This window comes from Anopheles maculipalpis, chromosome 2RL, assembly GCF_943734695.1.
Source record: "Anopheles maculipalpis chromosome 2RL, idAnoMacuDA_375_x, whole genome shotgun sequence".
Lineage (NCBI taxonomy): Eukaryota > Metazoa > Arthropoda > Insecta > Diptera > Culicidae > Anopheles > Anopheles maculipalpis.
This window is the reverse complement of record NC_064871.1, coordinates 70,942,371-70,970,145: the sequence shown is the minus strand read 5'-3', so window position 1 is coordinate 70,970,145 and position 27,775 is coordinate 70,942,371. Positions and strand designations below refer to the sequence as shown.

The following is a 27,775-nucleotide window of genomic DNA, read 5'->3' as shown; positions in this document are numbered from 1 at the left end:
GATAACATCAAATCCTTCGAAGAGGGTGAAATTCAATCTCCGATTCCCCAGGGGGGAGTAGATGTAGCGGTTCAACTCATGTAGTGACAGGTATAGACGTACGGACTGTCAGTCAAGATGACACAAGTTGGACAGGAAAAAGAAGAAGAAATAAAACACGAAAAACGAGTGGCCGCACAGCGATCCAGACGCAAGGCGAATTCACGTAATTATTTTAATGCGCAAGGAAAACTACAGATATATCGCATTAGGTCTTTCCTTCGTTAATCTGCAACCAGAGGTTTTCTGCCACTTGCTCGATCTTTTGGAAAGCCTCTGCGACCCGGGAGGATGATGTCTATATCATCAGCGTATGCCAGGATCTCAGTTGACTTATAGCAGATGGTTCCCGAAGTCTCCACCTCCGAGTCACGGATGGCCCTCTCTAGCGCCAAGTTGAATAGGAGACAGGCGATCTCCCTGACGCAGGCCTTTGGTGGTAACAAAGGACCCTGAGAGTTTTCCTTCTACCTTCACCTGCACCTGTGACGTTGGTCATGGTCATTCTAATAAGCCTGAACAGTTTACCCTGGCTATGCTATCATATCTTCATCTTCTTAGCTTAACGACCACTCAGGTCATGCCGGCCATCGAAATGGCTTACTAGACTGCCGATACCACGTAGTTGGTTAGTCAGTCCTCACTACGAGGGGACGGTCCGGATGGGATTTGAACCCCGGTCCTGCCGCATGTAGACCGGCGCCGCTGTCGCCTACACCACCGGGCCGCTTCTATGCCGACATATGCTATCATATGTGGCTTTGAAATCAATGAAGAGATGGTACGTGTTCATCTGCTGTTCAGCCATTTTCTACAAGATTTGCCGAATGGTGAAGATCTGGTCAGAGGTAGATTTTCCGTTACGGAATCCTCTTTGATAGTTTCCAACTATCCGTTCAATGAATGGAACGTTCCCGTAAGTGATTCTACAATATTAGGGGTGAAAAACCTGTAATAACTTTGTAAAACTCATAGTTAAATAACTATAATTGTTTGCGTGTATTAAACGGTACAATAAACATAATATCACAGTTCAAAAATAACTACTTGAGAAACAGTAATTCAATTCGCATCCATCAGCCACAACAAACAAAAACCTAACCCGTGTACGAACGTTAACTCCGTTCGAAGTTTTATCTTAGCCACTACTATCAACCGCAACTTTTGCTTCGCTCAAGACAATCTCCTCTAACTACACCAACACCGCCCAGACCCATGCTGTCCAGGGCAGGGTGAAAAACTTTGTAGTAAAATAATCGCTACCGCTTGTGAAGAATAATTTTTGCTTACGGCCTGCGTACCGTTCAACACCGGTTGACACGGTCACAACTGGTGGCGATAGAGGGTACACTTCAGTCGCCGTGTTTCATGTTGCAAAAATCATTACAATGCATAGCATCTCGTTAAGGTGCAAGTGGCAAAATACCTGGCACATGCATACGCAACTACACAGAAGCTCGGGTGAAGGAAAAGCATTTTCCGGGTTTTATTTCCCCGTTTCCAGTTTTCCGGTTTGCATTTGCTGTTTAGCTTTCTCGGTTAGGGCATTGAATTTTCCACGTGTCCTCGTGTTCCAGTGGGCCACGTCAAGCACGCAAAAGCCCGTATATCCCCCCGGACCCCTTTTCGGAAAAGCTGAATACATATACCTATTTACAATAAAAGCCATCTGCTAAAAAACAGGAGGGGTTTTTTTTGTTGTTGCAAATTACACGAAAAACACTAAGCTTATCAACAGTTTTTATCCTAAGCGCGTTTGTAGCACATCAGAAGGGACTGGTAAACCACCACACGGTACCATTTGCCTCAGTAGTCGTGAGGTTTTGGCCACAAATTCACTCGTACTACGTTCGTACTCGTACGTGCAATGTGATGGTTTATTTTTTTATGTCTTCCTGTTTTGACTCCCGTCCCTGGTGGTGGCTCAACCTCGTGCAGGTTCAACGCGGCTGCATTGATATGCATCCCTGACAGCGATAATGAGGGTGGGTTGTGTTACCTTAATAATGCAAAACGGCCCCATTCATCAGGCTTCCGACGATGCACGGATACTATCTGAAAATGTGGCTCAAGCTCGCCAGCCAAGCACGGAAACATAACGCGGTTCGGGCGAACAGGGCTCGTTTCACCTTGTTGCATCTGAACGGAATAGTTAAGCGTTGACCAAAAAGGGATTTGCTAAGCTGAGAAGTATGCTTTTGGATTGATGGTGGGAAATTCTAAATTACTTCTAAAAATATAAGCCTTTCTGTAATAATTTGCAAAAAAAAATCACAAATTTATAAAGTTACAAAATGTTTGAAAATGCCTACAAAATATTCTTTAGCATGTGTAAAATAGTGCATTGTTGCTATTTACTTGTTGAGTTACATCCGGCAACCTCGCCAAACCTCACGTACAAAAGTTAGATGAACAATTGGTTGGTTGAATTGTTCAACTGCGAAACAGTAGGATATCAATCTGAATGTAAATCCTGCCCACATTTGTTCCGCCCCATTTGTGAGGCTTGCCGCCAATCCCCTGCGAAAAGCCGTTCCCAATTCTAGATTCGCCCCGTGCCATTCGCTAGCCCGTAGTCAGTGGAAACCCATTGTTTTCCTATCGGATATCGCTTTCGTTTGCTTGCCTGAATAGATGCGCATCCCGGGGACGCCTTTGTAGATGCGGTCCGAGGACAACTTTACCCGCTTGGAAACGCCATCCCATGAGGTGCAACCGGCAAAGGAAAGGCTTCCATTGTCGTCGCCATGACCGGCCATGAGTTGGATAAACAGCTTTGCCGCTTCCGCAAAAGCTGCCCACTGCCCACTCGCACTCGATATAAAGCGGATGAGCGGAAAGGACAAAGTTAAAACACAGATCTGCAAACTCTCCCCGGTCCCAGCAATTTCTACACCTCATGTGATTGCCGCTCGCTTTTCCCTCGGTTTGATGCAATTCAGCAGCTCGAGCTGCTGCAAAACAGTCGAATGCAACTGTCCGGTGGACGATTTTCTTGTACGACAATCCGCATCGTTGGTTCCTGGCTGCCGTGGAAGAAAATCAATGACAAGCCAACAAAATAAAAGTATTGATCCTATCCAATTGGTTGAATCAATATTGCCTGCAATATCGTTCAATATCGGTGGTCATCCTCCTGGGAGAGAAAAAAAACTCTCATCGTTGATGCTGGTGCTGCCGGTACGCCCCACAGCCGCAACCGTCGCTACGACTGTGACCGATGCTGACAGACCGCTATCACAGCACTAGCAGGTCTAAAGCTGGGCTGCATAACCCACTAGGCGCTTCTCGCCGGATTAATCCAATCAATTCGGTGTCGGTAGCGTCGTGTCAGCAAGATAAACACGTAAAGTTTGCAGTAGGGCAATTATTTCCAGCTGGCAAGGTTATTATGACTTTATTGACACACACTTGACACTTTTGGGAAAAAAAAACCCAACCACACCCCATACCCGGTCCCGATGCAATGGAACGCTGATGCACTTCGCATTTCGCCGCTCTCCGCTCGGAATTAATTGAGGCGATGGGACGAATCGTACCGGGCATGGTGGTGGAGGAAATGGGCTACCGTCTGCTGAATGCTGAACCGGAGAAAAACTTTGCAGACTAATGGCATGCCATTTCGGGCTGATGTTTCTGCGTTACGCGATGGAACGGTTGGGATGGTGGGAAAAATAAATCATACATTGATTTCGATGCACTTTTTGCACGATGCAATGTGAGTGAAAGCATTAATTTTAGCATTATTTGCCTTTTTTTTCCTCCAATTTATTCTTCAAAGTTCGTTGTTAATTACGGTACGGCAGTACAGAGGTTCAAATCCCATCCGGACCGTCCCCTCCGTAGTGAGGGCTGACTATTTAAAAAATCTCGTAATCCATTAGATGGCTGGCATGACCAAGAAAAAGCGTTATTTGTCATTTATGTGCCTTTTTGATCTTTATACTTTTCCTTCACTTTTAACAGGTTGGCTGATAAATCCCCGGTCTAACAAAGAAAAACACATTTTTTTGTCAAAATTCATTTTTATTATTCAACATAGTTCCCTTCAAGAGCGATACAACGATTATAACGACCTTCCAATTTTTTGATACCATTTTTGGTAGTACTCCTTCGGTTTTGCCTCAAAATAGGCCTCAGTTTCGGCGACCACCTCTTCATTGCAGCCAATTTTTTTCCCTGCGAGCATCCTTTTGAGGTCTGAGAACAAGAAAAAGTCGCTGGGGGCCAGATCTGGAGAATACGGTGGGTGGGGAAGCAATTCGAAGCCCAATTCATGAATTTTTGCCATCGTTCTCAATGACTTGTGGCGCGGTGCGCTGTCTTGGTGGAACAACACTTTTTTCTTCTTCGTTCTGTCTCACAAACTAATTGACATACAGACGTCAAATGTTGACACGAATCATTTGAAGGTTGGTGCTATATAAAAATGATATGCATTTAATACTAGCGGCGCCATCTATGTGTCAGACCGGGGACTTATCAGCCAACCTGTTACAGTAGCTTCCAACACACTCAATATCGTTTTTAATATGTTTAAACCTTGTTTAAAACACACATGTAACTATTTGCATATATATTACCCCATTACCATGAGTGATGGTTATACATTTTACAACATGTTTATGACACAACTTCACCGGCAGGTAACGCAGGTTCGTGTATTAACATTGCGTGACATTTCCGCGGCGTGTTAGACATTAGGCGTAATTTGCAAAAAGGGGTGCGCTAGGTGCCAAGGTAAACCTTTCCTTTATTCCATATGGTTTGTAAGTACGTTGGCCCATTCAATTTGCACGTTCCACGTTCCATCGTTAATCGTTCCATCGTAGTGTTTTGTTGAGTGGCGGAAACGGTCCCTCACTGCATGAAAGTACGATGCAATGTGTGGCCATACGAATTTTCTGTTAAAACTTATTATTTTATTTATTCATTTTCTTTTATTTAACAAAAACCTGTGCTACAATCGAATCTTGAACACCATTTTGACCTAGAGTTGCTTAAACAATTTGCCCATCTTGTTTCCGTGCGCCATTTATCCTGTTGCCAACGTGTATCGTTTTGATTGTTGCCAGTGCCAGTAAGACTCGTAACATTCTTATCTCGGCACAAAGCGCAAAGCTCAATGCCAGCTTTTATTAAACTTATTCATCGGAATTAATCACACGCATGCTTTACAGTTACGGCTGGAATGCAAGCGCTGCGTACTATTTTGGGAAGGTTTGGGAGGTTTTCGGGATGATCAATCGCACAACTATTCCGCCGGTGAACACATGCCGTTACGAGTCAACGATCAAAGTTATTCGTTTAGTGCCCCTGCCATCCGCACCGGTGCCACACATCCCATCCCGAGCAGTGCTCGGCGCCGGGTTAATGCCGGTTGCCGGCGTAATTTACGTGCTGGAAGATAAATCGTCACCCAATGGTGGTAGTTGCAGCAGCCGGAAGCAGTCGAGTAGAAAACGGAGCATCGGAAAGGATTTTGTAGCCATCCAATTTATTTCAATCCTGTCTAGTGGAATGCTTCGGACGGAATACTGATAGTAATTAGTTAATTTCATGCCCTAACGGTTTCGTTTTGAACCTTTTCTTAGGAAAATGGTAAGGATATGTCGGAAACTCGGCACGGGAGCAATATGTAGTTCGAGGCCAAATATAACCGTCCGTCCACACGAATAATCCAACGCACAAGTAAGAAATATAATGCAGGAGCGTTACTTCTTTAGTGGTTGAGCGAAGCAAAAGCGGCCTCAATATTGTTTTTGCTGTAAGAGAGCTAAACAAAGCGCAGACGATAGGTTCAAAAATAAATAATAAATAAATCAGTTTTTGGGAAGGATAAAAAATAAAAGAAAATTACTAATAACATGAAGCAATACAATCACAACTTACGTGCAATATAAAACAAGTCACAAAAATCCAAACACTTTTACGTCATTATTACAGCATTTATTCCATTTGATGAAATATTTTTTAAATTCGGTACAGACGTTTGATATCGTTTTGTTAAGCAGGGAAAATTTCGGATACAAGAAAAATCGAACAATCGAAGAATTTTTCTACCCGTTGCCCTGTACTTTAAAAAAACTTCTGCTGTTTTGGAGCGGTTTTTTCTTTTCTTCCACTAGTCGTTCGTTTACTGTACGAAACGCAAATTTATTGTTACAGCAGTGATTTTGTTTTCATGTTTTGTTCTGCATTAGCTTTGTGCGATTACCGATTAGCTTCCCGATCAAATATGGATCACATGGATGTACGAAGCTTTTGGTTTTTGATGTATCGTTTAAGAAAAAAAAAACCCCGACGTATGAATTTCTAACTACACACTAATAACTTCCGATCCATGCTTCATTTGCTTAAGAAATGTAGAAAACCTATTCGTTGGGCTTCGACGCTCGTTTGTTCGTACCATTTTTGTTGTTGTTGTTGTTGTTGCTGTGGGGAGGAAACATTTGCTACTAAAATTACAACTAATCCCCTCAACCTTAACGTTTTGCTTAGGAAAATCTCTTCGAACACGTTCAAACACCAGCGCAGCAACATCGTTCGAACTTGGCTCAGCACCGGCAAGTGTGCGTTGTCGTTGCGGGATGAAATATGATGATGCACTACAGCTTAATTGATCTACCAGCGCGCTAAACTATATCCGTTCGTTGATTTATATATGTATATTCCATCACCCATAAACATGCAAACGAAACATTCCAACCTGTCCAAAGTTAGACCCTGCTTCGCTGCGCAACCGATCGAACCGCAGCCACAGTTGTAATTCATCCGGACAGGGCCAAATGGGCGATGGGGCAAAAACGAATGTCTTTTTGGTGCTATTGCTGTAAGTCCAGTGTTCCGCACAAACAAACCTCCATTAACCATGCGATGAATTTCCGATGATGAATGCATTCGAACGAACCTACGCCACGGCACAACTCAATCAAACAATTTTAATCGAACCCCATCGCACCTCAAACACCACACACGTAAACATAACGTTTCGAGAATGAGGGGCGCAATGTTCGATTTCGCCATTTGATGTTTTGTGGTGCGAGATGAAATACACACACACACAGGCACGCACGCACACCCGTGCACGTGGTCAACAAAAAAAAAAATCTATCCCAATCAATAAATTAAACAAATCCGCACCGCTTAAACCCACTCGACCCCATTTAGAAAAGCGATAAATATTTCACGTGCTACCAAGGCACTCAATGAACACCAGCATCAAACATCATCATGCCCGTGATCGTGGGTCGCAATTTATGCCTGTTAAGTGCTCTATAACTTCGAAAGATGTTTCTCGTGGTTTTTTTTTTCTTCTTGCGACGTGGAACTGGATTTTCTTTCCGATTCTTGCCCATACGCCTGCCATAGGGTACGGAATTCGGGAGCTCAAGTTTGTGTAACCGAATTCCGTCCCGATCGCCGCCATGAAGCTGTTGCAAGGGATGCGCAATGTCATCCATCAAAAATTTTACCACCGTTCGGTATGGCAGAATTGATGAAGCAAATTCCATCGCCATTCCATCGGCCTGCCGGGAGAAATGCACCCACAACGATCGTGCGATGTGTGTTTGGCTAGCTGCCAGCAGTACACGCACGCACGATCGACAGCCAGCAGACGGGGACAGCAAAAATCGAAAAGAAAACTGTTGAACGCATCCGAAGAGATTATGGAAACGGGACGATCATCTGCAAATGATCGCCCCTGCTTAGGAGTCTGCTCTTACGCTAGCACAAAACACACATCCACATGCACATCCTGGTTCGTGACATCGTTAACATTAATGTATCACATAAATAAGTGTTGCTCACGCTTTCGACCTCGTCCCGCACATTGTTCTTCCGCGCTTGGCAATGTTTTATACAACAAGATTTGCTACGTTGTTCGATTCTAGATTCGTTCGTACGCTAATGCGGCTGTATCAGCTCAGTGAAATCTGTATCAAACTTCTGACAAAATTTTCTATAGATTTTGTTATTTAAAAAAAAAAAAACTCACTATTTTACATTTTATGGCATGCATGTTCCCACTACTGCCGCATGCACGAGTTACGTTAGTTTGACAAGCTGCTCCTCTAAACCGTTTCCACACGGAAGGCTCAACCCTTCGTTTGTGGTGTAGGAATCTGACGAATGGTCACTCTTGCCACTGGTGGGATTGCCATTGCCAGGGTTGGTGGTACTGATATCGGTTTTATTGTTATTATGGTTTGTGTAGGTATTGTTGCTGCTGCTGCCATTAGTCGATACACAGGCAGGCGTGCCAGGTACGGTCAGGAGATGGTTGGTCCGCTGCGGCTGCGGCGGCGGAGGGCTAGGATTTCGGGACGAAACACATGAAGCCGCCGTCGTAGTAGTGGTGGCGGTGGTCGTCGGTTCCACAAGCAAACGGTGCTGCACCTTCGACCCGGTAGTTAGCTGTGTCGTGTCGGAGTTGGTACGGGTGCGAGACCGTTTCGGCATGACGCTGTTCTCTAGCTTCAGCTGTGCGTTCACTTCGGCCCGGGCCGCACAGGTACAAGCCTTCAGGAAGCTCTTCTTGAAGTTCTCACTCAGATATGCGTACAGGATCGGATTGATGGCGGAGTTGATGTAGCCGAGGCAGCCCACCAGTAGGAACAGTATCAAATCCAGCCTCGTACTGCACGTTTCGAAGTCCGATGTGATTAGCGCTACCTGCGATATCCAGTAGGGTAGCCAGCAGAGGATGTAAACGGTGATGACGGTAAGCACCAGTTTCGTTACCTTGCGATGGGAGCGTCGCTTACCGCGAGACTTTCCGGTCGTTTTGGGACCCACGTTTCGTAGCTTGCGTATCACCAGACAGTAGAAGGTCATGATGAAGCAGAGCGGAATCACGAAGCCCAGTATTAGCGAGTACAGGGTAAACGTGTACCCGGGCAGATGGCCGTGTGTTTCGGGCCACAGTATCTGGCACGAGTAGGTGTTTGGTTTCTGCTCTATCACGTCGGCGTAGATCATGATCGGTAGCATGATCAGGGCGGACGCAAGCCACGCCAGCAGCGATACAATGCGCGATACCAGCGGCGTCCGGTACTTGGGTGACGAGATGTGGTGGCAGATGGCAATGTACCGGTCGGCGGACATGATGAACAGGAAAATCGATGACGTGAACTGTGTGACGGATGTGCTCACCATGTAAGCCTTGCACATGGCACCACCCAGTGTCCATCGCTTCATATGCATGGTCGCAATCAGGAACGGTATCCCGATCAGGAAGCATTCGTCGGCGATCGCAAGGTTTAATATGTACATGTTGGTGACGGTTTGCATGTTGGAAAACCGCAGCACCACATAGATGACGAGCGTGTTTCCCAGCACGCCTACCAGGCAAACGACCGCGTACAGGAACATGAACAGATAGTAGGTGGTGGGCATGTCCGTCGGGGGACAGGTAAAGTTCCCCATATACGTTTGGTTCGAGTCCGTATCCTCCAGGTAGATGCCGTACGAAGATACGTTTGGTTCGGCTAATGAATCATACTCTCCCAGGAGCAGGAATGACGTAGCATTTTCCTCATACATGGCGATATTTGTGGTAGCTTCAGTGCTGTGCGAGCTTTCTACTGACCTTTTTTTTAAAGTTATTTTGCTTTTTACGTCATTCTAAGTACAGCTTTTGCTTCGTTTACCGTCGCTCGTGGTGGTTGATGTTCAATAAGCGTGACCTAGTAAATGGATAAGAAATGAGAAAACAAATAGAAATATCAGTAGATCTAGAGCACATATCAGGACTATAAAAAAGTTCGTGTGGATTTTTGTATGCGAAATTGAAAGCTTTATTATGAAAGCTTAATAAGTCTTTCAATTTCCAAAGTATTTTCTCTCGTTAATTATTACTTTTTCCCATCTTTTTGGCAATAAAATGCCTCCAAAATTGCAGAAGTGCTACTCTGCTATGCCATGTTGCATCGATTGGAAAAGATTATGATCAGAAGGCGCCTTGTCTGGGTTGTACGGCGGGCAAGGTAGGACATTCCATTTTTAAATATTTTTGAATCGCTGCTGCCACATGTGGCCGAGATTTTCATGAATATTAATCCTGGGTGTCTCTTAAAATCGCATTGGGTTGTATGAAATCAACCGACACGATGTCGCTCGAAGTGATGTGTCGAGTGATGCCGCTTCCGCTCCGTTTTGAGCTACACTCGCTTCGCCATCTCGTACGCTCTACAGTATCAAATCCATTGATAATCGAGAACTTTCAAACACTGCATGAGATAGGTTCTAAATGTAAAATCATGAAAACCTTTCATGATTTTACTTCCTTACAGGTACACCCTAGCACTCAAGCTAATTCAAATCGTGCCAGCTTACCAGGGTCCTGCAGTTTCCGGTTTACAGTAGACCCCTCGTTGAGAGAGCAAACTAAGTCTATCGCCGATAGTCTTCGCAGGACAGCAATTCCCAGCATTTTTATGGAAAAAGTATGGCCATTCGACCAGCTGTCATTTTTATACTGACGGATCCTCATCAGAGCAGGGCATCGGTTTTGGCGTATATAACATTGTATCCGAAACATATTTCTAACTACGCCAACCATGCTCGATATCAGTAGCGGAACTCTCCGCAATCTTTTACGCTTTGTTGATTATAAGTGCTTGCCCTCCAGACGAATATTTTATATTCTCCGACAGTTTAAGAGCTGTCGAAGCATTAAAATCTGTGAAGGCTATTAATAGCCCGGACTACTTCGTAAAAGAAATAATAAAGGTCTTAAGCTCATTGTTTAAGAAATCATTCCGGGTATCTCTTGTTTGGCTGCCTGCACATTGCGGTATCTTTGGCAATGAAAACATGCTTATCCTACCTCACGAGTACATGCGTGCCCCACAGTCTCTCTGCATGGCTCGATGGCAGAGTTTGTGGGACACCGATGAGCTCGGGAGGTTTCTATATTCGATCACTCCCCAAGTGTCCTAGAAGCCTTGGTTTCACGGCATCTCAGGTGATCGTGCGTTCATTCGAATGATGTCTAAGCTTAGGTCTAATCAGTTCGATTTGGGCGCGCATGTCCAGCGTATAGGACAGGTCGACTCCAATGTATGTGGCTACATACAATGTATGAGGCAGTCGACATAGATCATCTTATATGGTCTTGTGTGGAATACGAAGCTGCTCGACCCGCCTTGTTAGACACAGTCCAGGGCATTGGAAAGTTGCCAAACACTCCTATTCGGGACCTGCTGAGAGACTGCGACGAGGTCTACCTGATAAAAATCTTTCTTTTCTGCCATGCTAACGGATTATTAGTGTGATCCCCTTCCCCCCGCTACTCGTACTGTTTTTCTGTCTTATATGTGTTATACCTCACTTGTATGAATGATGATGCGTGAAGGGTTGGATACCATATGGAAGAAGTTGCACCGGCCGATGCTATGGACGGACAAACCAGCGAAAGGGAGAAGAAGGACACGAACGAGACTTGAAGATTGGACACAATCAGGAACCTTCGAAATGGAAAACGATCAAGACCCCCGCGCTCACACGATAAGATCCCCGCTGAGGACACGACTTTGGCTTTGGTTGACGGAATATACGCAACGGAACAACCGAGCAGACCCGGGATACGGTGCCCTTTCACGACTCGGAGAAGGAAATGTCTCCCAGAAAAGATGAAAGGTTTACTTCAAGGTTTATTGTAAGCAATACGGCCTGGCCGTCCTCTATGAAAAAAAAGCCTGGGAATTGATCATCCAATGGTTTCAGTTCGTAAGGCATCCAATGTCCTATCTTGCGGATCATCCCCATAGTTTTGACACGTTGGCAAATGGCTGGCTAAGTTACCTCAAACGCATTTGAAAGATCGTCTTGCGTTTGCGAAGGATCTTCAACGAGCGGTGCCTTGAAGTTCTCTGTCTTCATATTTCAAGGAATGTCCGGAACTATTCTTAGTACCACTTAGTACAACTTCCACCACTATACGATGGCTTTCGGTAGTCGATTTGTTTCATGCAGTAGTAATGAAGCAGAACTCTCCGCATAAACACTTTATTCGGTACAAAAGACGCCATTTTAGGAGTTCTTGGAAACTACTATTTTTACACTACAGGAACATGACAGCCGGGGGAAAAGAAAGCCTAAAGATGACACTTCCAAATGACAGTGTTGCAAGTTTGCACGAAAGTAGAATTTAATAATTTACGGCGCTTGTACTAAAACCGCACGAACTAATTTATTGTCCTGATATAACAAAAATCAACAAAGGATATATGACAATGTAAACGACGAAGCATTTTGATGGAAAACCCCTTCCTGAGGGAATTAAGATCGTCGGTAAAATTTGCCTCAAACCTTCAGGCATACTTGCTTAATGGTTTCCCTAATTATTCTTCTACAGAAGCTGTAAAGCTTCTCAGGAATGTGCGTAGCCAAATAGCGTCCATCGAAAATGATGCAGAATTGAAAACCCGTAAGCTGATTGCCTTTGCCAGCCAGCCAGCCCGTAAAGTATTCCAATAAAATATTGTGATCGACACTCCATCAATAGCTTTGCTATTGTTTTGGTGAAGAAATTGAGCAAGTGCCGCCTGGAGAATCGTAATGAATCTGATTATGAGTTGATTATTAGCTACCATTAAACGATACGCATCGTAGAGTTCTTTCATACCACAATTTTGCGGTTAGCACACACAACACAACAACAAAAAAAAACGCCTTTGTTGGAGAAGGATTTAGCATGCTACACCCTAGCGGAACCATTGCCGTACGGCGAAACCATTGTTTGATGTTGCTGAATTGCTACATTTTACCCATTCACCGGTTAGCCATCGAAATTAATTAGTTTCTCATTGTCTATCCCATCTGTGCGAGTTACCGTTTTTCGTCACCTTTACTACAAGAACCGGTAGCGTGCGCTCCTGGCGACTTCAAGATAATTGGAACCCGGTTTCCTCGAAATCAATAGAACCGGACGATGCTGGATGCAGGCGTGATGTGATGTGAGCGGGTTTGTGCGGCAAAGCTTCCGTTCCTGTACAACTGTGTGTAATGTGTGTTCTGGTGAACGAGCGGAAACAATTTGCTAGCAGCTACAGCGCAAATACACTCTCCGTAATGTAATAGCGGCTGTCTGACAAAGTGAGACTGCCAGGTGAAACTTTACGCTTTATTCATTTGCATCCCGGCACAAGTGCACGGTTGGGGCGATGGGTGAGAACTTACTTTCAAATCGGATTAAGTTTGCCATTTTGAATGGCATTCTTCTACGCACACGTGGCACATGTGCAACCTGTTGAAGATGCAGCAAAGAATCGGTGGAGTCGATTATTGAAATTGTTTGTTGATGGATGGTGTACATACATTATTCCTCCCGTTCGTCCGTTATGAGCAACCAGTGCGCATTGTTGATTTGCGTTGCGGACGACGTGTTTATTCTCAGGCTCGGTACTGTCTACACGTGTTTTATACGGAGGAGGAGGAAAAAAAACTTCAGCTGCCATTTTATTTGCTCCTTATTGTTATAAATAGATCGTACCACCATACCTCACGCAATTGCAATTGCCCGATTTCCCGGTCACCCAGCGTAAACAGTGTCCGGCAGTGATAAACCCTGACACGCTGTTTGGTTTCGTTCGTTGTCGAGCGCATAGGCGCGTACAGTTGAGGGCAAAGCCGACTATAAAACCAGCAAGATCCAGCAAGCAAGAAACAAACAAATTGGAACCACACCGTCGAAACGGTGGCGATCGATTCGCGACACAAAATGGCACACCAATGGTTTGCAAATCGGTTCTACTAAAAATAAAACACCCACTTCCGGCTTCCGGCGGATGATGGTGGCGGCCGTAAATGGGGGGGGGGGGGGGGGTTTCGTTTGGGATTTACATGCAATTTAAAATGATTACCGTTGCACATTAAATGGCCGCTAGAAATGGTCTTTCGAAACACGCAAGGATAATCAATCATAAATGGTAAATAATAGGTTAAGTTCGGTTACGGACGGTGCGCTGATATCCTTCCTTGCGGTTGTTCAATGCCCGAACGGCAAATGAGCAACCGTGCACACATTGGTTGTGCGCATTAATGGCGCATATATGGGGGCGCGCATGGGGGCACATTTGTGTGTTGGTGCCGTTGGTAACGATTGTGGAACTGCGATTTTTCCTCCGCCCGTTCGACCATCTGGCATATGAGATAGTATTACTGGTTGGTTTATGAGATACCCGCACCCTTAGCTCATTTGGAACGTACCGTGTAACGGTTGCTTCTCTGTCTTTCAGTGGTTTACTGACAAATTACAGGGTTTCTGAGTATAACTAGACAAGTGCAAGGCATTTCTAGACAACGCTCAAGATGAACTGGACAGCGTGTAGGTTGAACTGGACAACCGTCGCCCTAACGTACGTATACTTTCACACCGAATATAATTACAATCAGAATGCATGGTTTTCTCTAAAAATGTGAGGTAGAAATACAATATTTGCAATAGGGTAAGTGTACCAATTATGGACGTGTTTGTACAGCGTTTTCACAAAAACAACGTTTGTGACAAAAATGTTAAACCAAAATTTACAAACAGAGGTTTATTTCGTAAACACATATTTTCTACGTATTTTCCCTTTTACATTTTGTAATTTGAGCAAGTATCACGAAAAAGTGTTCCAATTGTTGTGCTAGTCAAATATCACATTATAAATCAATTTCGCTCGAAAAATTTTACTTAAACCAAAAGAATAATTCTTTTTACGAATTATCATATGCTAATATCAACCAAAAATATTAAAAAAACACATTTTTCACCGATTTTAAAATCATGGTTTAAAGCGACAAATTTTGGTTCGATTCGATACAAAATGACAGCAATGTGTGCAGTCAGTTAAGAATGCTGGCAATTTTCTTTTTTTTTTTATCGTCAATTGGTGTTTAATTCAGTCATAAAATACAATAGCCATGGAAGGTGTAACTTATTTTAAAATAAAATATGCAATTTGCATGCACATCACAAACAGAGAATTATTTATTAATTTTAGTGCATAACATATACTAAATTAAAATCTTTTGTCTTGGCTTGACAAATCAAGCTTTGACATTTAATATGACAGCTTATGCTGCCAGCATGAGCATAACACAACTATTGGAGCTCTCGGTTTCCCTTGCACCAATTGTTGAGCTATTTTTAAAATCAAAAAAATATTTATCATCGTATAATTATCGAAAACGGTGTTGTTATAGTTTGGATGAATGATAAACGAATTGTTAAAATCATTCTTCAGTGATTGTGCGTTCTAGTTTTAATAAAAATTGAAACAAAAAAATATCATTTCTTAACAAACCGGTAAGGAATGGATAACTTTTTGACAGCAGTAATGAAAATCGCGATTTTTCGTAATTTAGGCTTCCAAAATTCATGAATCTAATGAAAATATAAGCAAACATGATAAATTATGTTAATTAATTAATTTGGGACAGCAAATCGCTAAGGTATTGCTATATTTTCCAATTTTTCCGATGATAGCACAACAATTGGTACACTTACCCTACCTGTTCAAAACTTTATCTTTTGACAGAAGATGACAAAAGACGTTTCTGTTTACAATCACTGAATCGAGTTCCCGTAACTGTTGTCATGGATATTTTACAGAATCAAAAATATGAAATCAGACGTACAGAAATTCATATACATTTGTTTTACCGCTTTCGAACATGTTTAAAGTACAAATGATATTAATGTTATTACTGCGTTTGCAGTAATTAATGCATGTTATGCATGTGAATTACCAAAAAAAGGGTATTTCAATGGTTATTTTTAAAAAATTTGCCAAGCCTTTTCGAAACGTTTCACCAACCATTTCAAATATGACTGTCCAGTTCTACTTGACGTTCATCCGTTTCAATCTAGCGTTTGTCCAGTTCAACTTGACCACCATCGAGATAGGGCGACGGTTGTCCAGTTCATCTCGAGCGTTGTCTTGAAATGCTTCGCACTTGTCTGGTTCTACTTAGAAACCCTGTAATATCGCAACAGAGTGGAACGTTCTATTTTTCTCGCCAATAAGCGATAGCGATCACGGAAGAACGTCTCAGCATATTAATAATGCCAACTCACCGTTGCAGATACTGTAATAAATCATTTTCTCGTGGTATGTCGAAATTAGTCACATGTCTTCTATAACTTGGATGAATCCACAAAGATAAATATTGCCTCTCGATGAAGATTCAATTCAAGATGTGACTCATATGATGAATGCGTTGGGGAACACATGCCCTAGCTAAAAAATATATTGTTTAATTCTTATATTAATAAAAACTAGTTTTATTGCCCGAGATAAGGCAAAGAATAAGGAGGAAATGGTTTATCAATAATTGAAATTCTATTCAACTGGACCGTAATAATCAATTCTAAATAAATAAAATAAACTAGTTTTATAAGCTTCCTAATGCACTGCAACCCAGCCAGAACGTAGCTAAATATTGATAAATTCGAAAAGACAGTCAACCCCTACAACGAATACAGCAACGTGCCAAAATCTAAACAGTCCTAGTACAAACATGGCTCTTCTGCCCGACTGCGAACATCATGAAACAGTCGAAAAGTGGGAAAGCTTGTTTGTTTGCCTATCCATATTTGTCCAGGCTTTTAGTTGCCTTACTAATTTGGCCACCGTTTGCCTTACAGGGCCCAGCAACTGAGCTCCCACACTCGACGTGAACTTCATTGTCATTCAGCAATTTCATCACATTCCACAGAAAATCGTCGTGATTCAATAAATCGATTACAAACACAGCTCGACTGACAGTGAAATCGACTGTGACCCATCGACTCGCCTGCAGAAGAAACAGGAGCCAGACTGTACCGAAAAAAAAAAAAAACAAAAAAAAGGAACGTTCGAAGCTTAGCTTTTACTTCATATAGTGCAGGAGGAAGGAAGGAAAATTCCATTTCGATCGACATTCTATCATAAGTTTTTGAAGAAATTTTCTCAAAAGGTAATAAAATGAGATTGCACCCCCGCGCTAGGAGATTGCAACAGGGGCTAAAGCTACTGTGAAACGCTTCGCAAATCAACTGTGACCGATGCTTTCGATTGCTCTCATATTTTTATTACCTCGCGAGTAAAGTGGTTATTAAATATTTATGATATTTATGAGAAAATCGGTTTAGGTACAAACACACACACACATACAAACAAAAAAACAGGCCACAACAACGCTGCGTACCTATTGGACTTATTGGAAAGTTTTATCGTCGAGAAAATCTTCAAAATAGCTGAAGCAAATACAAAACTTTCAATCGAGCCACTTTGGTTGGGCATGTTATCTGTGTATTAATTTTCTTCCAACCGTTTGCAGCGAACTGAGCGATGATAATTTCAGCGAGTGGGTGAATCGTCGGGAAAATAAACATAAATTGCGTTCCACGTGTAGTGGTTTTCATTTCGGCGATGGAAAACGCATCGTTACTGACGCCTTTTTCAAGTGTCCGAGCAATGCTTCCACGGGGGGGGGGTTTTTTTTTTGCCAGTCACGAAAGAATTTAATGCCACACCATAATGCTGAACACTTTTTCAAGCTCGTATCATCCACAACAATATTTTTCCATTTGCTTGAATCAACCATAGATTCGACCAAAAAACACACATACACACACACACCAGCATTTCCGCACTGTCCGTTACATCAAACTGGGTCACGTGCAATCGATCCATCCAGCGATGGTGACCGACCTACACCGATGATCCGGAATTGGCTTCCGGTGTGGCACGATTGTGCAACAGTCGCCTTATGTCACCCCGGGGCAAGATTTATGACACCGAACCTGTAAACCCCGAGAAAATCCATAGTGCTGGCGTCACATTCCCCATTCCTGTCTCCCTTTCTCGCCACACCTACGCCTAGTTATCTTTCCGATCCCACTTCCCACTACAGGCACGGCAATGCAATGGTCATAATTTCCCTTTCTGCTACCAACCTCACCCGGAACGCTTCCACCAAGCAAAAGCGTTATCAAGATCCGACCATCGGGCATGGGTTTGTACAGCCGCGCGCCACGCTTTCATTAAATTAAAAACGGTAAAACCACCTGTTTCGGGATCAAGCTTGTGGACTTAAATTTTATCTTCCGGCGAAGATGCCTCCCGACGTCGATCCAGAAATCGGTACTGCTGTTTACCCTCGGGTCGCGTCCCATGGCGCCAGTACTAATAGGTTTACCTTGCACGGTACAAACAATCTGTGCACAAAGGGGGATGTCGAAAGCATGGCGATTAGTTCGCTTTCGACGCTGGTGGATCTGTTAATTAAAGGTTTTCCTCGCTTCATTCCGGCGCTGTGTGTGTGTGTGTGCAAAACGCCGGGCCAAAGAGACAGCCGTAGTCGGGTTTTTTGTAGATATTGTAACTCATTTTACTGCGCCCGCCGTTTTTACTGTGGATACTAGATAAAGAAAAAAGCTCCCAATCTTTCGTTTGGAAGTTTTTATTAAATCTTCACGAGCCCGTTAACTTAATCCCTTGACTTTATAACCTCCCCAGGCTATACGATGATTATGATTGAAGTTCTTCGACCCCGGCTTTCCAACTGCTCTCGATAAACGTCAAGTGATTCTTACATTATGCGCAATAAAACTAATCTTTGCAAATAGACTGTATGCTGTGTTATAATCCTAATCTTCATGAGTGTGAGCATTGCCTGCTTCGAGATTTGGCTCACCTGCTTCTTGGATTGATATTCGAAGCATTAAAATACGTACCCCATGACATACTAAAATTTTAGGATCATTCCCAAATCAATTTACATTTGACATGGTTAACTTCGGACATAAAACGAGCAAATTTTTCTGTTCTACTATTCGCCTGAAACGGTTTCGAGTAACCTGTCAAGAGACCGCTTTCGAAACCTATCACTGGCGGTACAGCGCGTGGCCCATCGAATGTAATGCTGTCCCGTTACTAAGACCCCCCCCCCCCCCCCAGCGAGTGGAAAATGTAAAATCTATTCTCAGATCCCAAACTGTCCCGACGTCCGCCGACCGGAGACGAAATGCTATCTCATTAGCATATAGAAAATAAACATTACAATAACCATCCCGTGCCGCCACGCTGTCACCATTTGACAACTGTCGACTCAGTGTGTGCGGTGAAATGTTCGCCTGCTCTCGCCAGCACTCGGGCCTGGGGGGGTGTACTCACGCACGCATTCATAGGTGGGTAAGCAAAGCTGATTCGTGTGATAGAGCCGAAAAAAAAGTAACACCAACACACACACACACACAAATGTAGAAAATAACATAAAACAGGGATGAAGAAAATAGCGTTGATGAAACGTCGGAAAATGTATCTCTCACCACCGGACGGTACATTGTCTCGCCTGGGTGTGGAGACTAGTTGAGTGATGTTCATTTGACATTCTCACTATTCATCAATAGTGCCCCACCATGACGTCAGGTACGCCTGTTCCCGGCGACACACATATTACCGAACGCTTTAACGCAACGCTCAATTGCTCAAACCACCGTCGCCAGTCTAACGCAACCGGACACTACAACGAAATGTAATGAAATGTAAACAAATTTGCACATCTTCAGCGAGGAAATAGGCAAACAGAAACAGAAAAACTTAGTGCAGCTTGGATAAATATTGCAAGACTCTATACCGACACACGCACACAAATTGTGTGTGCACCAAAACAAGCAAACAAACAAAAAAAGTTAATGAAAACCACCCATAGACCTTAATTACAGCCATTCCCCAAAACGTACTGCCTTACATCCTAGGAAAACACGAACCCGAACGTCACAAGCACACCCCTGCCTATAGTCGGTCTGGTGTTGATGAACCTTGTTTTTTTTTTCGGTTTTCTCCCAGCTGTAGGCTTTTGTTTGCTTTGGTCTGTGGTTGATGATGATGATGTTTATAACTAGTGTAGGCTTATAACTTTTGTGTTTCTTTCTTACGAAAAAACTTCTTGCATAGCTGACAAAAGACGGCAAATACAATGCCAAGCCCCTTTGGCATGCCTAGATGGTTTTTTTTTTATATTGCTATTGAATTTCCATAGCGTGGCAATGGCTTGCCGGTGGCCAGGTCAATGCTAGTTAATAAAACAACCGTTCATAATCAACAGTTGTAAGAGTGTGCAAAATATCTTCTTTCTTGGCAGAAACGCTCCTCGTATCTTGGGACATGGTTTGCACACTGGCAAAGGCCTTTAATTGGCGCACTCGTAAACAAACAGCTGGGCCGAATTCAAATTTATGTCCGTTTCGTTGCTTTCTTTTTGCTTTCTAGTTAATAGAGTTTCGATGTTGATCTTGTTCATTAGTAATTAATTAAATTTCAATAGAAAAACACACAGCCACAGTAAGGAACAGTTACGCTGTAATAGGCTCTTGAGTTTTAAGAGAATGAGAGGTAGAAAAATGGGGCTACAGAAGAGAATAAATGTCACGGTAGAACTGACATCAAACCTCATGTTATTTGTTCCACCTTATGCAAGGCTGACTATAAAACGACGAACAAAAAAGACAATCAAGTATGACATGTGTTCGCACCCTACGGTTAGGCTATCCACACGATTAGGAGGAAGATCTGGTGAATATACCAAAATGAATTAAATGAAGGCAGATTCTCCAAAAATACCGGGAGCACCAGATCCCTACGCACCACCTGTTCATTGACTTCAAGGCGGCCTACGATACTATAGATCGCGGACCGAACTATGGAACACCAAGAGTATCGATTATGCTGTCGGAATCGTTCGAATCTCACTGGAGTCTGAGGCAAGGCGACGGACTCTCCTGTTTGTTGTTCAACATCGCTCTGGAGAGTGTCATGCGAAGCACGGGCTTCGACATCCGGGGCACGATTTTCACCCGATCTCTCCAATTCCTTGGCTTTGCAGATGACATTGACATCATCGGACGGATAACTGCGGCTTTTGGAGGCGTTCTTCCGACTGAAACGCGAGATCAGCAGGCTTGGATCGAGGATCAATGCGACGTAGACAAAGTACCTGCTTATGCTGGAGGATATGACCGTGATAGAGCCCGACTCGGAAGCAGAGTATCAGTTGATGGCGACGATCTCCAGGTAGTAGAGGAGTTCTGCTACCTTGGTACGATCGTAACTTCGGACTACAACGTAAGCAGCGAAACCCGAAGGCGCATTGTTCAAGGGAATCGTGCCTACTACGGACTCCACAAAATCCTGCGATCCAGAAGACTCCAAAAGCACACGAAATTAAGGATATACAGCACCTCGATACGTCTGGTAGTCCTCTACGGGTCCTCTATGAATCCTGGACTATGCTGACGGAGGACGCCAATGCTCTCGCCATTTTCGAGCGGCGAGTGCTAAGGACTATCTTTGGTGGTGTGTGCGAACAGGGCGTGTGGCGAAGGAGAATGAATCACGAGCTAGCTGAGCTGTTTGGCGGTGCTGATATCCTGACGGCAGTCAAAGCGGAAAGCCCTACCAGAAAAGTGTGCGTCAGCACACCCGTTCGTCAGACGAGGATCACAGCAAGCGCGTTGACTGGATCAAGTGGAGCCAAAACTGTTGGTGATCGGATGCAGCCGTGGATGGGGGACTGCAGTACTAGAACGAGTTTCCTGGAAACTGCGAATCAGACCTGGCCATGTCTACGTGAAGTGCTCAATCCTGAGCAGGCCAAGAAGAAGAAGAAGAAGTTAAACATGACTTTTGCACATTCAATAGGATGTTCATTTCTATGAATTTAATCTAATATTGATATGAAGTCTCATCATGGGCAATTCTACCTGAACCATTCATTTTGACTAGTGGCTTGTGGAACGATGCACAGCGTATTTCAATGCAAAATACTCTTTAAAAAAGCGATTATAAATATATGACCAACAGGCGTATCCCTTATAGTACAACTATGAGATAATACATAGTCTACAAGAAATAAAATATCGTTTAACAATTTTATGACTAACAAGGCTGATTATTTTCAGAGCCAAACGGTCTTGTCCTATGATTGCACGCCCTCATTACAGTTTTCCTCAGGCCAATGTTTGGAACAGTTGGCGATTTTAGATAGAAGAGTAATATGATGTAATGTTCGGATTGTTCATTCTGTCAAAATCGTCGATTGTTTTAAACATGGAGACACCTGTTTTATGAACTGAGAAACATTGTAACCTTCCAATCCTTATTCGTTTCCCACCTTTCCTTTTCCAATCGTTATTGGTTGTGTTTTCTATGCGTTAACTGTTTTTTAGTGCCACAGGATGAAATAGACTGCCATTAGAGGGAGGCAGACATTTTCACAGTACAGTGATCTACAAATCAGTTCAGCCCTGACGCAACTAGTTCGGCTGCGTTGGGGTTGGGCTCGGGGTGTTTGGCTGCAAGTCGCTCTTGCTGCTGCGGGATAAAACCAGCCGATCATTCTTGGATCCGATTCTGGCTTGGTAGAACTAGAACTGCCACAGCTGGACTGCACTGGAGAGGCAAATAATTGTTTGTGCTGTCATAACGATGTTTTTGTTTGTTACAGTCCAATACAAAGAGTCCAAGAGACACAAAATAGCCGTCAAACCACAATAGCCAGGACCTGAGGAATATAACACACAACAACCAATAGACCTGGAAAACAGCCCCACATCCCCAAACGAGCATGACCGGAATAAGGCAAAGAACAAGGAGGAAAGGAGGCTTACTATTAATGTTGATTGTGTCATTCACACATGGTGTTGATCATACGGCGAAAAGCCGCCATATTGGAAATAAATAAAACGTAAATAAGGCTGATGATTTTATCATTTGGCTGTAAGCGATGTGAGTCTTCAAGGTTGCAATATAACTTCTGTTTGATGGTTTTTCAAACCTGTTATAAGAAACAACCAATCTAATATGCATTAATCCAAGTTTACAAACTCTAAGAAATAAGAAAAAAAACAAAGGCGGATTTTTCGGAAATGGTGCAGAGGTCCTCTCCATCACTTTACCGAGGGGGGGGGGGGGGGGGGGCTTTCATATCCTGTGCAGATATGTGTCCAGAGGAGGCTGGTTACATTCCTTCAACACCGGGCACCAATTCGAACCTCATGCGAGGCAGCTTTCGAGGCGGTCTAGACTAACGTCTAATCCAGACAGAATTTGAAACAGTATTTACTACAACCAGTTCGTTTTAAGCTTCAGCTCGGGGCCCTTTTCTAGGTGGGGGGCTTCATGCGGCCGTTCAGTCCGTTTATAGACAGATGCCGCCCTTGAATGCTAGCCAGATCATAAAAATTATTTATTTACTCATTTTGACTGGTCGCGGTAGAGTTGGATGCGTCAAAATCGTAGTAGTTCTAGTGTTAAAAAAATACAACTTAGTTTTAATGAGAGGTACTAGTTAAAGGTGTTTAAGGTGGACAGATTGTAAATATCCCATCTATTTCATAAAACGGAACAGCTCGAAATTTGTGAGAGGGTTATTTTAGGAAGCAGTAAAACCTACGTTCTACGCCTGTCAAGTACCTCGCTGCGCTGTTATGTTGATTGCTGCGCGTTCGAGCGCATGATGCACATTCGCGTATAACGGTAGCAATAAAAGTTGAGCAAGTCAAACACCTCGGTAAATCCAACAACAAACAAACGTGGATATCTCGTTTTCAGCTAGCTCACAGCCTATCGTTCACCGAAGCTTTCAATTATTCCATACCTAAACAACTTCGCAAACACATTTCAACTTCTATGAAGCACTACCGAAACCTTCGAAATGGCCCAGTTGGGACGTTTCACAAACAAACACACAAAAAGTAAGCGTACACACACACACACTAGAGATGGGGAAAAAAATCAACCGCATCTGCAGTGCATGAAACAAACGAACGAAGCTCATCTGCGAAACTGTAACTTGTAGGGCAAAGTAAATGAATGTTTTCTGTACTAACTATGCAAAAAATTGAACAAAAAGAGAGAACTAACATAAAAACAGTATGTATACTAAGCAGATGAAGGTTGTTTTCGCCCGGTTTTTTTGGTCCAGATTTTTTTCCCTCTTTTGTCCGTTGAAACTCACAATGCAATGCTGCTTTTTGGGCACAATTTTATTCATTCATTACACCTTATATCACGGTGTTTTCTTTGCAACGAAATTGTAGCAATAAGGAGATACCAATAAGCACGAAAAATGTTTGCATTAATTAATTAAATTGATAAAATGTTTAACTGGAAAGGATAAGCAAACCGCAACATTACCTGAGATGGCTAACGAAACGTCAAACAAGAACATGAAGGATGGTTCAACCGGTATGGTCGGTATGTGTGCCATAAAAAGCAGACAAACCCCGATAAGCCGTAGAAAGTGTAGTGTTCCCAAAGCGTCTGACATAAATTATGATTTATTGGTTCGAATTTCGGTCACTCCGATGGGTTGGCTCCTTTGTGCCGCCGCGCTATAGGAAGCTCTTTATGTCCTCTTAAAATCATCAACGAAATCATCGCACAAACCTTACTTTCGTGCAGTTGTGCGAACAAGTGGGATGTTGCAATAACTATGACAAATTGATATGAAGCAAAAAAAAAAAAAAAGGGGAGATGCCAAGAAATATGCATTCACTATTCACTTCTCTTTTCATAGCATTCGGGCGCAAAACACATTCGAGACATACATTCGTTTGTTTGTCGCCCTTTGTTATGTTTTATCTTTGCTATTGCTGTTTTTTTTCTTTCTTTCTTTCTATCAACTTTCGTTCATTCTTCAAATTCGTTGTCGCTAAGATTACTTTCTCCGGGCGCTAGGCAGCCCGCAAAATACTGCGCGAACGACACGAGCCATACAGAAAGTTTTTTACGAAAACTTCCATTATGCTGCGAGCATCCTCACCGACGTGAAGAGGCGCGTTCATGCTAAAGTGCAAACCCATCAAATGACAAGCTTTCGGGAGCTTTACTCAATATTGAAAAACGGCACACCACAGGAAGACGGTACAGCTTCTGCAAGGCATTTGAAGACACACCTTAAAGAGCTTGTCCTGTGTGCCGCCGGGGTGATCTGAAGAGCATCATCGTTCGTTTGTAGAGTCCGTCCGTACAAACGAATCGGTTGTTCGTACGATGGAAGCTGCAAACATCATCATAGAACGTGTTACTATCTTTCGAACAGTCCCATCTGTCTCTGCTGCTGCCGATGCTGCTGCTTACCAAACGAGAACGCTGCGCGCCTATCGCTCTTTGCCATTTGTTTTTTTTTATCGAGAAACAGACCACTGGCAGGCTCGAGAACCCATAAAGTAGATGTAACAACATAAGGAGTTCATGTTGAATATATTTTCTTCTGAACCATATTTCACTTTTTTTTGTAGCGCTCGGCCATTTCTAGTTTACTGGGGATGTTTGGTTTTGTTTGCCAGCACAATATAGTCTCAATAAAAAAAAAAGTTTGTAGTGCGAGCATACAAGAACAACGACGGCTAACGACTTTAGTAATAGTTTAATATTAGTGTTCTTTTGTTCACATATCGATACTAAACCTTGGGCCCCATCGGTCAGCAAAACCAATTTATAAACAATGTTTCCTGCATGAAAATGCTATAAATAACACTGTTTGGTAAATAATGGCTTCCTGTTATGTGATTTTGTTGACATTTATGTCAAAATTACATACGAGATAGTGTTAGAACTACGTAATAAATGCACGAAACTCCATGTAACAAGCCTAGATAAAACAAATTGATGGCGAGCGAGCCGTTTTCTAGAGTCCAAAAGCTTCGAAACCTCTTACAAATGACGGCCATTTGTACGCGCAGCTATACGTGGCTTGTTTTTCTGCTTCACACGCAAATGACACTCCGTGAACGCTAACTGTGGTGACCCCAATACATCGAACTTAGTGAGCATTCGGTTACGCCGGGAGCAGCACCGGATTTGAAGCGAAAGTACGAAACAAACTTAAAATTTTCCATATGTTACCGAACGAGTCGAGAACTAACTTTACCAGTCGCAGCTATGCCACTGCATCTTGCACCAATGGAAACAGGGTGAAGAGTACGGTTGAAGGGGCTGCAGGAAAACGTGCTAAAAGCGTTCGTTGGATGGTAGTAAGATTCGTGAGCTGGCCGGACAGTGAAAACGGGTTTCGCTAGCATCGCCAGGACCTGCACTGGTGGCATTACTGTACCACGCTGCACTTGCGTCAGATGCAGCGTGCAACCGTGGCAGCGGCCACATACAGTGCATGCAACCCTCACGACCATATCTCTATCCGGAGCCATTTTACGCCCCAAAAACTATCTCGTAAGAAACAACGGGCAAGAAATTGGGTCACACTATGTTTACGTTGGGATGGTACGGAAACAATTTTACGATTATTACCGTAGCGCTGTGCACGAACGAGTTCCATTCGTGGCCCGCTCGGCGCTCCACACACACACACACACATACACTCACACCTTTCAAGTGCATCTTCTCGGGTCACTCGGCGTATCTAGGCGCTTGTTGTTTAGTGTCGCCGACCAGCTGGTTGCATCACCACCGTCGACACTCCCACGGGAAAGAATTTGGATTAAAGAAAAGAATGCTGCCCAGCACAGGTGTAAACCATGCCCGAATCCATTTCTTACGCAGGGCAGGGCGAACCTTTTGCTCGGCACACGAAACAATGCGCACGGAATGTGCTTTCGGTATTTCGACAGAATACAGCACGCGTCCGTCACAGCACAGCATCCGCGCCTTGGAAGCACAACTTAAAAGGTAAAATCGTACCGTGATATTCTTTGCAACGCTTCAACGCAACCTGCCCATCTTGGCCGACCCGGTAAGAAAGCGGGAAAAACAAAACAAAACAAGGTAAATGGAACCTGGCCCGGATAAGATGGGAAATGTACAAAAAATGTGTTTGCACGTGTGTATGTGTGTGTGTGGAACTTCTAAACAATTCCACATCCACGGCACCGTTGCACCGGTGCCATTTAGATTTGTGATCGTTAGCAAAAGGGAGCCAAGCCAACGTTCAACATCTTACACATCAAGAGGTGATGGAGGCGCCTGGTAGTTGATGATTTTTTAACGAAGCGAGCAAAAGCTCTCACCTTGGGTTCGTGGTTAACAGATTTTTGTGCTCATTACACATAGAAGAAGAATAGTTAAACAAGTATTTGATGTGGAAAATATTGTTTGGCAAAGGGAATTTAAATAATTCAACCGCCCCCATTGCCGAACTTATTTAAAAAAAAAACTCTTAAAACTTTGTTTGTCTGTAAACATGCTTTTTAAAAGTCATAATTTTCAACGGTTTTAAAGCGAATTTGAACTATAGTTTTAACAAAATTGAATAAAAAATCCGAGCATGCCAATAGAAATTTGTACAAAATCAGCTCAAGAAGAGCTGCGAATTCGGTTAACGGCCGTTATACTTAAACTAAAGTAAAAACCAAATAAAAAAAAAATTTTCAACAAATCGACCATTCGGCAACGTGCCAACATACTGAATAATTAAAATAAATTGAATTAATCAAGAGATTTATAACTTTGTTCAGTATCTTTTTGGTCCTAAAATTTATGTGCTTGGTAACGCGTGATTTGTAGACTAAACAATTGGGTGATTTGTGAGGGCAAAGAATACATCTCTTCATAATCAAATTTTCTTTATTCTTCTTTTGATCTATAACTTCGAAAGCGTGGACCTGCCATTTTTGGCTTCCTTGGCTTGATTGTTGATTGTAACTGGTACGTCAGTTCTGTTCCCGTTCTTAATAACCGTTCTTACCGTTTGAAGTATGACACCTCGTCCACTAGAACACCCTTTGTAAAATACTACTTTT

At 43.2% G+C, this 27,775-nt stretch overlaps 2 protein-coding genes across 2 annotated transcripts in view; both read right to left on the bottom strand.

Moving 5' to 3' along the window:
• Positions 1-27,775, bottom strand: part of LOC126567447 (RNA cytidine acetyltransferase) — a 617,063-nt gene that overhangs the window by 405,455 nt on the left and 183,833 nt on the right. The gene's annotated exons all lie outside the window — the stretch shown is intronic.
• Positions 8,089-9,585, bottom strand: LOC126556081 (somatostatin receptor type 2-like). The gene has a single exon (XM_050211281.1). The coding sequence runs from the start codon at positions 9,583-9,585 to the stop codon at positions 8,089-8,091; it is 1,497 nt and encodes a 498-aa protein (XP_050067238.1).

Excerpts from the sequence above, each read along its gene's own strand:
- LOC126556081 (XM_050211281.1), bottom strand. The coding sequence starts at position 9,585 with ATGTATGAGGAAAATGCTACGTCATTCCTGCTCCTGGGAGAGTATGAT.